This window comes from Nanorana parkeri, unplaced genomic scaffold (genome assembly GCF_000935625.1).
Source record: "Nanorana parkeri isolate BGI_ZX_2015 unplaced genomic scaffold, ASM93562v1 scaffold1843, whole genome shotgun sequence".
NCBI lineage: Eukaryota > Metazoa > Chordata > Amphibia > Anura > Dicroglossidae > Nanorana > Nanorana parkeri.
In genome coordinates, this window is record NW_017308111.1 from 94,867 (window position 1) to 108,273 (window position 13,407).

General features: G+C 39.4%; 1 protein-coding gene across 4 annotated transcripts in view; it reads right to left on the reverse strand.

Annotated features, from left to right (window-relative positions):
- Positions 1-13,407, reverse strand: part of LOC108799876 (tripartite motif-containing protein 2) — a 104,363-nt gene that overhangs the window by 11,648 nt on the left and 79,308 nt on the right. For all 4 annotated transcript variants that reach the window (XM_018571807.1, XM_018571809.1, XM_018571810.1 and 1 more), the window contains exons 2-7: positions 9,165-9,343; positions 7,898-8,135; positions 5,348-5,499; positions 3,994-4,174; positions 3,056-3,779; positions 632-735 (exon numbers count right to left, since the gene is read on the reverse strand). In XM_018571807.1, coding sequence (XP_018427309.1) covers positions 632-735; positions 3,056-3,779; positions 3,994-4,174; positions 5,348-5,499; positions 7,898-8,135; positions 9,165-9,298 — 1,533 coding nt within the window. In that variant the 5' untranslated portion in view covers positions 9,299-9,343. The remainder of the gene's footprint in view (positions 1-631; positions 736-3,055; positions 3,780-3,993; positions 4,175-5,347; positions 5,500-7,897; positions 8,136-9,164; positions 9,344-13,407) is intronic.

A 13,407-nucleotide genomic window follows, 5' to 3' on the forward strand; every position in this document is an offset into this window, starting at 1 on the left:
TAAACAATAAGTGTGCATTTTGAAAGAAATTTGGTAGCATACAAAGTTTTCCTTATTGGGAATTCGGGTTCGTTCAGATTATTATTTCTATTTAGATGCAGCTGAATGTCTGAATCTCAGAAAATTCATCCAAATTTCAATTCGGAACGAAACAAATCGCACATGTCTAGTACCTAACAATAATGCTGAAGCCCAGGCAGGGTTTCTTTGATAATCTTTAAAGTAAGCCCTGTGTCTCATTGGAGTACCTGGTGTCCAGGCCATGGTTGTATACTGGGATTGGACTTCTGTCCAACTCCGCACTAAGATCCACACATCGTGGGATTATACCCTACTTCACCACTCACAAGCCCAATGCCAGAACCTCTACAGGTCACTGCAGTTTTAGCACTAGACTCTTGAAAGAAAGACAGCATTGGCTTAGCTGTGGTTGGGGCCTTGGGTGTTTCTTTAAAATGGTAGCAACTACTAGAAAGCTTTAGCAGTACCACTAATTTTACAACATAACAAGTTTACTTTTGGTAAACATGAGATGACAGTCACTCATTCCAAATGTTTTTTGTCCAGCTCAGGATCTCATGTCTTGTATAAGCACAGACACCCCCAGCATTAATATTTCTCTTCGCAGTACCTGGACACATTGGTTGTTACTGTCTGCAATCAAGATTTTTCCATTAGTTGACGCAGCTACACCCTGGAGATTGGTAAATTCTCCCTTGTTTCTTCCTTTTGTACCTATAAAAGCAAGAAAATATGTTGCATATCAATCAGAAGGAGGACAGATGAAGCACATATGACATAACATGCTAATGCGAAATAAAACCTTTGTGATCTGACCTAATTTTGCAGTTTTGGTGTCTGTTTACTCAGCAATAACAATGCAATAGCTCTGAATATGAGTTCTAAAACATATGAGGCTGTCTTCTCATTTTTTTCATAAATACTATGATATTAACATAAATTTAAACTAAACTAAATGTAGGTAAATACCAATTTACTACAAGTACTGTAATTTTACTGAAAAACTTTTGTCCTGTTTATCCAAATTACAGGGACTTCAAAAATGTGTAGGTGTTGATACAAATAGTGTTGGTATATGGTCAATAAAACAGGCATATACAGTATGTACCTTTTAGATTTCAAGATTAGCTAAACGTATGTTTTTTATGTGCCCTAATCCCAGTATAACAGCTGTGCAGCACTGCCTCTATCCGGACCTTCCTGTCAGTAGGAGGGAATCTGTTTTATGTTATACTATTGCATAGTCCTATCAGCATGGCCTCTCTATTACATGTCTTATAACTTATGGGAGGCTGATGCAACCAAAGATTTGCATATTGGAAGGAAAACACGCTCATCTAAAAGTCTCATGAAGCGTAGAGAAATTAAGAAGAGATGTCCTCTTGTGTGTCCCACTGAGGCCATCAATAGATGCAGAAAACATTCTTTAGCACTAAAACTGCCATCTGAAAAACTTTAAAGATGTCAGTAAACATCAAGCATGTGCAGATGAGAGAAACTCTCTTCTTGCATTACTGAAAACTTGAATAGAAATATTACAAAATAAAATCTGCAAGCTTTTCAAGCTACTTATGGACCTTGGGTATATACTATATTTACTGCAGAGACCTAAGTTGTTGGAGAGACTTGCTTTGTTTTACTGGCGCAATTTAAAGAGTATTTCCATTTTAAAAAGGATTACAACTCAAGCTTCTGCATTCAAATGTTAATGAAGTTAATGAGAGAAACACAATCCTAAAATGTCAGTCCTAAGTCTTTCTATAAGGACAGATCACTGTGAAGGTGTTGAGAAAAAAATGGAAATCAGCCATGTTGCCTGCTGAGAAAAAAAAACCATCTTAAAAAAAGGTAAGAAATATTTTTTTGAAAAATATTTTTGGGTATGTTGTGTGAATAGGAACACACAACAAACATATAAAAAAGTGTTCTCTCAAATGTGACTGCAAAAGTGGAAATATGCTTTAAACCTATACAGTTCACTGTGTATAATCTACTATACGTTCCCAAGTTGAAAGCGTAACTTAAGGCAAACAGCTAAAATACACAGATGAAATACGTATGAAAAGGGAACAGTTTTAAGGATTTGTATTTCTGTCTATCCAGTCCTAAAATGTATACAGCCCTGTAATGAAGCACAGCCCACAACAACACCACTTATAGTTAAAGAACACAGTGAAGACCTTGCTCCACCCCCAGCCTATTGACTGGATAGTGAAAGAGCAGCAGCAGACTGATAAAGTCAGACCTCTGCTTATTCTGGTCTTTCCTCCTATCAGCATGTTGCTTGTAAACAAATGTGGATGCAGCACACCTTATTGGTTCCCAGTCCTCCCCATCCCTCTCCTAGGCTGAGTGTTGCTGTATAAAGGATTTACACCTACTACAAAGCTAATACGATGTCAAATGCAGGTACTTACATTAGTTTAAAAAAATAAATAACATTGCAATTCACATAAAATGTATTAATGGACACACAGCTGCATTAAAGTGATATTACAGACAAACATTTTTTTTTTCTAAAAATTTTATGCTATATTCTAGCTTGACAGTATTCATTTTCTCATCTTCCATTTCTTCTCCCATATACTCATCTAACATTTATTCTACTTTCACATCATATTCTGAGGAGAGGGGGGGGGGGGGGAAGTGAGTCTGTGTAGTCCTTTCCATATTAAAGGTTCTACCTGGTCCTAAAACTATCTTCCCCTCTTACCCCTTACATTATTCTTCACTCTTACCTACCTAAGTGTACTCTCCTATATGCGACATCTACTCAAAAATAATATTTTTGACAAAATGTTAAGCAATTTCAAATATTGGTTAAATCACCTACAATGGATGCTGCTCCTTGAGGTTTAAACGTTTTTGTTTCCTGCAGAATCAGCTGGCCTATGAACACACTGGCATAACAAGGCAAGCCAATCCCCTGCTCTTCACTCCCCCTTTCCATGCTCTATAACTCTGAAGAATATATTTAAAGGAAAAAACATGACCATGCGAAGCAAAAGCCTGGAAGCTGACAAACACGACTTACCAACTCGGAATATTAAGTCATCTTCTATGGGGTTCTCTTTCCTTTTGCCTGTGCTATACATACTTGCTGGCCTCTTCACAGCTTTCTGTTTGACGTGACCACTGCCTGGAGATTTCACCCTCCTTTTTACACCTTCTGTGGTAGGCGAAACATCTGCAGACTTCACTACTTTCAGCTTAAATGGACTTCCTTTAATATGTTGATCATAGAGTCTTAGCGAAAGAGTGAAATCACCCTCCTTTGGAACAGTAAATAAATACTCATAAGTGCCATTCTTATTATCTAATATTTCTCCATCTGTAACGCTCCCATCGGGTGTGCACAGCCCAGCTGAAATGTAGGCACTGCCAGTTTTACATAGTTCCCCGTCTTTGTCCTTTGTGGTAATCGTAACAGACATAGGCTGACCAACCACACTCTGCCTTAACCCTTCACCTGTGGCCACTGTCTCAGAAGCCACGGCATTTGTAGTAAGTATTGTCCCAAGGTTGTGTATGGATTTTTTGAGTCCTTCGGTTTCAACTATAAAGTCCAACTGGTCATTCTCATGAGGATGTAAGGGAAAATCTTCATCAGCCAACTCATTCAGCTTGTCGCTCATCTGTTTTTTCACTAGCAAGACCTCTGTTTCTGTCCCATGGTTGAGTGCTTGTGCTGTAAAAGTGCTACAACTTTTTATACTTTCCTGCCCTTCGATTAATGTGTCCAGTTGTGCCTGAAGGACCTGTGTGGAAATTACAGAATACACCTATTACTCAGTAAACCAGCATAACCTAAGTAACAGTTAACAGACAGAACGATTGGGTAATACAAGATAAGTAGGCTGCAATAGAATAGATCAGGCAATGTGTTTGTAAACCAGTAACCAAGGCCTGCCTCTCCTATATGTTTTGCAAGTTAAAAGTATATTGAGCAATAAGGATTAGGTAAACACTCACTTTATGTTTCAGTCCATAGTTCACTTCCAGTTCCATGAGTAAGACACTCTTCCGCACATTTAGTGTTTTCTGTAAGTCCTCAAAGGTTGAATGGATTTCATCCACGATGCTTGACTTTTGTGTAGCTAGCTGATTGATGATTTCAGACACAAGCTGAAGGGCTGAGTCTATTTCTGGTAACCTAATAAACATGTTACAATAATGTTTAAAAGAAATATATAAGGTGACAGAAAAATAAAAGGAGGACATAGATATTATGTAAAATGACAATTTGAAAACTAAAACATGTTTAAAGGAAGCCTCTCGCATCTGGACAATTTACACAGTGCACATGATGAAAATAAATACACAAGTAGAGGTTGCATGAGGTTCAGGGTTTTTTTTCTGAAAAATGTGAGCTTTGCCCCATCCCTGCCTCCTGAGCTTCCCCTTGGCCCTTCAAACAGAATATGTTATTTTGCCCATTCAAGAAAAAGTGAAGTATTTTCTTGAAAGCCAATCCTCCTATCCACTGATACATTTGCACTGTTCCTCCACCACTGTATCTGCTGGAGTCCTCAGAAATACCCTGGGTATGTGGCAGCATGTTGCCTTCTCCTCTTCCCCCCCAGGATGTTGTATTCAGGCCTGAGCAGTCAATTGACATGCCCAAACATTATGAAATGGGGGAATGGAGAAGGTCACTAACACTAACTTGACAAAGGGTATAAACATGTAAATGAATATATCCAGCAAAAGTAACAAATGTAGGTAAGAATGGAAGTGACAAAGGACTAGTTATAAGTCCAGTTAATTTGTGTACAAGAGAAGATACCAACGCGTTCATGGGCTCCAACCTTCTCCATCAGGGGTTAAAATACCAGCAATGATACAGAATAGAACTGGAAAATGTAGGGGAATGTAGGAAAATGGGGTTACATTGCCTCTCCTCCGTAACACCCGTCATTCGCAGATGACATTTTGCTGGGCTTTTAATTATTTTCCTCATTACATAACACACCGCGTCAAACTACACCTCCACCACGTCACTGTGTTGCTTGCTACTCGGTCAGCAAAAGTAACAGAAATTAGGGCAGACTAGAACACTGTCAGTGGTACATCAGCAGCTACAGGAACATTTTAATTTTAAGATTCAAGACATTGCAATAAACTGTGACCATTGTAAGCACCCTTGGCTGTGTTATGTTCCTGTATTGCTCTCCTTGGCTGTCATGGCAAATAACCATCGGTATTATTTGGTGAATTGAGCCATATGTCAAATAATCAAGCTGCAATACCCAATGTCCATTAATCAAGTCATGCTGTTACATTAGAGGACAGCCTTTCTGGCAAGATAAACATTAGATTGCAGTACCTTTTTTTGACGGCATCCAGCTGAGCCTGCAGCGCTGCCTTATGTTGTTCCACCACGTCTTTGAGTGGGACTGTGGGGTGCTCGGCATGCTCCCCACCAGTACAGTCTTGGCACATAGCTGTTTCACATGACTGGCAGTAAAATTCCATTACCTGCAGCACAACAAAGTAAAAGTATTTTTTTTTTCTAATCCACACACACAGATTTGAATCATGATTGGGATTACATAATAAATTGGGCACTCCTTTTCCAACTCATTTTTACACAGTTTCAACAACGATTCGTCCCATATTTAAAACTTTCTGATACCTTACTTTTATTATGGGGTTTTCCTTTGTAACTGGTTTTTAACATTTACAAATGCTATTCTCTGTGCATTATCCTTTAAGTGGACCTATGATGATTAAGGGTAACACCAAGTCCAGCTTCACATCTACGTGTTGCAGTATTATTGCAACACATGGTATCGCACCTCATAAGTGTGTTGCAGTGTCATTCATTTTGTATAGCACCCCAATGCACTAAAGCAACACACAGTAACGTAGTGCCATGTGTTGTGGTGGACTGCGTGGATACAAATAGTGCAGTTTTTTTTTGTCTTTGCTAGTGCGTTGGCAGTTCATTCAAAATGAATGGGCAGCACAAGGCACATTAAAAGGGTTCTTTATGGGTATTATTACTTCTCACAAAGATTAAAGTTCATAATGCCTTCCGCCTTTCACATTCCTACAAAGTTAAATTTTAAAGTCTGGTCACTGCGAAAGAGTAGAGTGCAGAAATATACAAGTTTTGTTTATGGAGTTGCTTTTAACAAAATAATCCCAAACTCTATCACTTGGTGTACATAATCTTACCTACAGCTAAGGCTCATAGCTCACAATCTGGATTATTGCTGGTAATCTTTAAACATGGTGTACAAAGGAATTAGCAATTTGTTCACAATTAAAGAAGGTCAATGGGATTTGTTAGGTTAAACTAACAAGATTTTACATACAGCAGATAGAATTAATCTCCAGCCTATTTAGTCAGCTTCTTTCTGACTGTAGGGCAGGCCATTCACATGGCAATACTTAAAGAAATCCCATTCACATAAAACAGATGCATTCATTAATAGTAAATAGTAATTCATAAAGAGGCAATATTCTTTCATCTGTAAGAGGTATGATGATCATTTTTAAGTGGAAACTAATGAGAAACTACATGACCTATTTCATGCTTCTGTATTTCCTACCACTGCTGCAGATGGACGTTAATAATAATAATAATAATAATAATAATGTTAGAGAACTGCAATTTGACAGTGGAAGTTATATGAGCATTTAGATACACACATGTACAGGTTGTCCCATTTTGCCGTCACGGCACCCTAACAGATAAGGTCTATTTAAGTTTGGAACAGATGTTACCGCTGTGACAATCTGTGTATGTCCAGTTTTTTCCTCTTGCGGAGGAAAAAAACTGAGCTAAATGGGCTCATGTTAGGTCTATGGGGAGACGGATGTAAACTGACGTTTTATTTAGCCTAGAATAGCTTTTATATAAAAAGGGAATAACCCAAAAAATTAAGCGCGTATGGGGGGGTGGGGGGGAGCAGGGGGGGAGGAAGGGTAGGATGTACTGAGTTGCACTATTTTATGCAGTTTACTCTTTGACGCTTGGGGTTATTTTGATAAGAATTAAGGATATAACAGGACACACGTAATAATAATTTATATATAGATGTATATTACTACCCCTTGACTGGTAAGGGATGTTGGTTTTGTATTACGATATAGGGCGGGAGATGCACAGTATATTAGGTTCATAGGGCAGTGATTAACCTATGATACTAAACCACTGAACCTAATTTATAGTACTTATATAAAGATACACTTTATCACATTTTGATTAGTATAAGATGCTTATTTTGTATTGTACCACAATATGAGGGGTGCACAGAATATTGGGCTCGTAAAGCAATAAATAACGATAGACACTAACTCACTGAATTGTAAAGACTTGAAAAATTAAAACTAAATATAATAGGTAGTTAAATATAAAAGCAAATTGTAATATATAACTCATACTAAAGAAGAAAATAGAAGAGTTAGCACTATACAGATACAGACTAGGCTGCGAATAGTGGGAAAAACATGGAGGTCAGAAGAGATTAAATCAATGTTATGATATGTTTTTGTCTTAATGTTGGTATTTATGAGATCATGTTAGTTTGTCTTTTATTGTTAATCGTTTGTTAGTCACGTAAAATGTCTGAAATGTAGATCTTTGTGTGAAAAAAAAATTAATAAATATATTTATAACAAACTGACGTGTCGGTTTACGTCAGATTACCCCAGATGCGCCACCCTGTTCCATTTGGTTTTCTGGACAGAGTCTGGGGTAGTGAGATGTAAATGGACTCCCATCTGTTTAGATCATAACCTAACAATGGGCTTCCGATCAGATCCGCCTGAAAAAAATTGACAGGCGGACCTAATGCCTGTCTCAAAGGGGCCTTAAATTTATTACACCATATGTTGGTAAGTTATTTCCATATTGTTGGTTTCTTACATTTCCATCATGGTTGGGACATGACAAAGGTTTTCCAGCAGCAACAGCATTCACTGTCTCCAGTATGGAGGAATCTTCAATACCATTATCCGGACTCCTCTGCAGCACATCCATCAGGTTAGTAATGAAGAAGTTGTTCTGTAGCGCAGACACACCCTTCTCGGGTAGAATTGAAGTCTGGCGACAGACTGGGCAAGAGAGGGTCAAACTGTGAGCTGGAATGTAGTTCTGCAAACACCTGTAATGTCACGAGACAAGAATGGTAACTCACTGTATGGACCTGGGCCAAAAATAGTAGTCAAATATGCTTTGAAAGATTCAGCCAAAAAAAATATACATTTGCATTTCCATGCTAAAAATATGTGAACATGGCTGTTTATTACTAAAATAAAATATTGCATGCCTCCTAAGATCTGCCTAAATCCCGAATATTCGTGGAAGTTTCACTGGCACTCCCAGCAACCACAATAAAAAGTTGTCAATATATAAATCAATGCTCAAGAAAGGGAACTAGGTCAACTCTAGGATCATCAGCACCTGTGTTGCAAGGTTTGCTTCTATTGGGGCTTCTGATCATTTACCTGCTACATGCACAGAACCATTTAGTGGTTGAAGAAGAGACGCACAGTCCATTTTTTTTTTTTTTTTTATTGATATAGGGTTTCTGGAAGAAATTGATGTTTTTACATAGAGGGCTATTCTTTGAAATGCAGTGCGATTGTGTTAAGAGGACATAAAAACAGTGGTTTCTAAAGTTCTTCAAATATTACAATTATTATATTAAAGTCACAACTTAAACAATGCCCACAGGTGGTACTTCATCTCTGCAAGAATTCTGCTGAGCCTGTGCACAGAGCTGCACATGTGCAGTTCAGTGTACAGAAACAAAACAAAAACAAAAAAAGTTTCTTCTGTCATATTAACCCTGCCTGTCAGCCTGCCTGTTACTTTACTGCCATGTTAAATAAAATGATGCTGTACAGTGCTAATATTACATGGTAAAGATACTGAAAATATAAAACAGGAAGTATCTCTAGCAGTGGGTAATAACTGGCTGTGCCATATAATTGTGATTTGTGGGTCTTCTGCTTAGCAACTGCAAATGACACATTATACAGTGTCTACAAAACACAAATATATTGGAGGAAATAGACTTTCAACTACAAGAGAGGGTGCAGTCCTAGCACTCAATATCGCAGTTACAAGTATAGTCCTGGAACATGCCCATAGCATAGTTAACAGAACAACACACTCTATGACAACTTACCTCTCACAAAAAGTGTGCAGACAGGGAAGAACTTTGGGATTTTTGTAGCGGTCGAGGCATATACTGCAGATTAGGAACTGTTTGTCGATCTGACGCACCACAGGACTAGGGATATTGGAGCCTTCACTGGCCATCCTAGACCACTGGCATGTGGGTTAAGTTCCCTTCCACCTTGCACACTGGAAAGAAAGAAAAAACACCTTCAACATAAACACATGACCAATGAGAAATAGGAGAGAAATGTATAAAGAGGACAATCTTTTACATCAAATGTTTCCTATACATTTTCATTCATTAAATAATTCAGGGTGTGCCTTCATTTGGTGCGAATAAAAAGACAACATGGAATTAAGTTAAATGCTACAGAGGAATGTGGCTACCTACAATCTATCAGCTGATGTTTTCATGTGGACCCACCAGATATTAAATTAAATGATGGAGGTATTAAAGCTGAACTCTAGGCAGATAGCTGATATAAATACACAACTTAACATTATTGAACTGAATATATTTTTACATAAATCTATCAAAACTCCTTGAATCCATATAGATATTAGCATCTTGTCATTCCCTGCACAGAATCAATCCTATGGGAGAGGAAGGGGCAGCACCAGGAGCCAATCAGGCTGTGCTGCATGCACATATGCCGACAAGTAACTGCCCCTTCCTTTTTCAATTGGCAGACTGGGGGAGGCAACACCACTGTTTTCCTCAACTCTAAAAGGTGGCCATACACTTTACAACCCTCACAAGACTCTTGCGAGGGTTGTAAAGTAATTTAAAAACTGTACGATCTGCCCATCATGGACAGGCAGATCGTACTAGCCATCATCGCAAGCCCACCCCGCTGAGGGGTGGGATTCCGGTGACGTGCGCACACCGGCCTGTTTGGCAGTTGTCGAACAAGCACCCCACTAACCCGCCGAGAATTGTACGATTCTCGGCGGGTTTTCCAGCCTGCTTGTTGGAGGGAAGACGTGCGACCATACAGTAGAAACGGTCGCACGCCTTCCATACACTTTGCGATTCTCGTACGATCGCGGGGTGTATAAATCTTAAAAGTGGCCAGGCAGAATTACAAATCCTTTGGGTGGTAACACGGTTCACATAATACATGTATATGTAAGCTTTGTTTTTAATGCTGAACTCTGGCCACATTAAAAAAAATGCTTGTTTTTGCCCTAAGTAGCATTTAAAAAGAACTTTACTTAAACTTACTTAACCTCTGCGCTCTGGGTTGGTAGGGGCCGTGGCAGTGTATTGAATTCAATGGCACCGCTTCCATGCCCCCCCCCCCACACACACACACACCAGGCTTGCTCTATTTTTTGCGTTTGCAGTGGAACGGAACGCAGAGCACCACTTTCGGTGTGAACAAGCCCTTAATGTACAATGCAGGACCAGCAGCCCCGCAATGTGAGTGAGGATACCAGGGGCCCACCCAGAACTCAATGTCAAAGGGAAGAGGAAGCCACTGGCTGCAGGTAGAACGAGCGATAAAGTTAGTAAAAGTGCTTTTTAATGGTATCCTAGGCATCCTAGGCCTAGGGGGGGGTTAGCTTTAACTGCCTGCCTGAAGTTCAGTATTAAATAATCTAAATGCCAGGATAAAAAAAAAAAAAGAAGAAATTAAACACTACATCAGTTGGGAGCATTATAAATGCAAGACAAATGTCTATATGTCAGGCCCATGCCCTGAGATTCAAGATCAAGATTCATTATTTTAACAGCTAACATAACAATGTGGAAGGCTAATTTTTTTATTGGGGAAAATCAAAACTGGTATTAGTAGACAGTGGAAAAGAATGCAATTATTCTCCTTAAAGAGCACCTACGCACAAACTATAGACATTAACACCCTGAGGTCTTAACAAGCAGCAAAAGAGCTTTAAAACAAGCCATTACTACCCTCTCTAGCTGCATGTAGTGTAAAGTAACTAATCCTCAAAGATCACAACAGAGGCTCGAAAGTCAGGTTCAGCTTACGAACACCTGGTTCACCCATGCATGCTCGGGGCACAGGTTCTTTATAGAATATACTGTATGTCAGCTACCCCATTACATAGATTTCGGACTATTCCATCAAGAGTGATCAAGGACAAAGATCGTTTCCACCTGATATACATATCCAAAAGAACAATACAAATTAACCAAGAAACTGTACATTTTTACATAGTTAGCCATGTCCATCAAGTTCAACCTATAGGAGGAGAAAAAAAAAGAAGGAAAAAAAAAGAAGGAAAAAAAAAGAAGAAGAAGAAAGAAGTTGATCCAGAGGAAGGCAAAAAACCCCCCAAAAAAAACATGACTCAATTTGCTCCAACAGGGGAAACAATTCCTTCCTGGTCCCATTGGGCAATCGGCTATTCCCTGGACCAACAATGTCTGGTGCTTATTATACGTATAAGAAGTCAATATTTAGTAATATTCTGTGCATTTAGGAATGCATCCAGATTTTTTTAAAACAGTTAACTGAGCTAGCTAGAACTAGCTCCTGGGGAGTCTATTCCACATTGTAACAGTTCTGACTGTGAAAAAGGCTTTCCCTACGCAAAGGTTAAACCTTTTTTCCTCCAGATGCAAAGAGTGCCGCCTTTTTCTTTGCAGTGACCTTAAAGTGAATACATTGGCACCGAGCTCCCTATATGGACCATTTATGTATTTATACATGGTGATCATATCCCCCCTTAATCACCTCTTCTCAGGTCAATCAATCTTTTCTCATAGCTGAGCTCCTCCATGCCTCTTATGAGTTTAGTTGCCCATCGCTGCACTTTCTCCAGTTCCACAACATACTTTTTGTGAACAGGTGCCAAAACTGAACTGCATATTCCAGATGAGGTCTTACTAATGCTTTGTACAGGGGCAGGATGATGTCTCTATCGCTGGAGTCTATACCCCTTTTAATACAAGAAAGTATTTTGCTTGCTTTAGAAACTGCTGCTTGACATTGCATGCTATTATTGAGTCTATGATCTACCAGTACACCCAGATCTTTCTCCATCATTGACTCCCCCAAACATTCTCCCCCTAGAGTGTATGAAGCATGCATGTTTTTAGTCCACAAGTGCAGAACTTTACATTTCTCAACATTAATTCTCATTTGCCAAATAGATGCCAATCACACAGAGCATTCAGATCTGCTTGTAAGTTGGAGACATCCTGCACGGAATGTATTCCACTACATAGCTTGGTGTCATCTGCAAAACACAGAAATTATACTTTGAATCCCCAACGCTATATCATTTATAAGTGGATTAAACAACCAGGGACCTAACACTAAACCTTGGGGGACACCACTAACAACCTCAGACCATTCGGAGTATGAATCATTGATCACCACTCTCTGAAAGTGGTCTTTAAGCCAGTTTTCTATCCAATTACAGATTGAATACTCTATACCAGTGGTGGCGAACCTTGACACTGCAGCTGTGCCAAAACTACAAATTCCAACATGCATCTGCCTCTGGGAGTTATGTCTGTGGCTGTCAGAGCCTTGCAATGCCTTATGGGACTTGTAGTTGCAAAACAGCTGGAGTGCCAAGGTTCACCACCACTGCTCTATACCTACTGACCTTAACTTATACATTAGCTGCATGTGGGGAACTGAGTCAAACGCTGTTGCAAAGTCCAATTGTACTATATCCACAGTCATTTGTGTAATTTATTGCTTACTTACTTACTCATAAAAAGAAAGTAGATTTGTTTGACAACTTCTGTCTTTTGTGAATCCATGTTGACTATCGCTTATGAAATTATTTTCTAGCAAAAACATGTGCATGTATCAAACTTTCAAGTATCTTCCCAACTATGGAAGTTAAAGTAAACATCCAATGTTACAAAAACCTAATTGGTTTTTGCATGTATCTACTGCTGGCAAGCAGTAGATGTATGCAAAAAAAAAAACCTTTTTCAAAGGGTTCTTACCTGTGTCTCCGTCTCGCGCTCCCGGCCAAACACTTGAAAATTTCTCGGGCGGCCGCAAAGGATTTTGGGGCGGGCGCATGCGCAGTTCAGATCTTCAGCCAGGAGATGAGGAGAGACACAAGGTAAGTCTATGGAGCAGGGTGCACCTGCACAGACTCCGTGGGCCATCAGAGTCAGCGCTGGATCGGAGACCTGCACCAGCACTGGAGGGACAGTTACAGGAAAGAAGATGATCGGATTAAGAGGCATCATTTAAGGCAAGTCCTTACATTAGCAGTGTGGGGGGGGGGGGGGGGGTTTTTTCTTCTGTTTATCC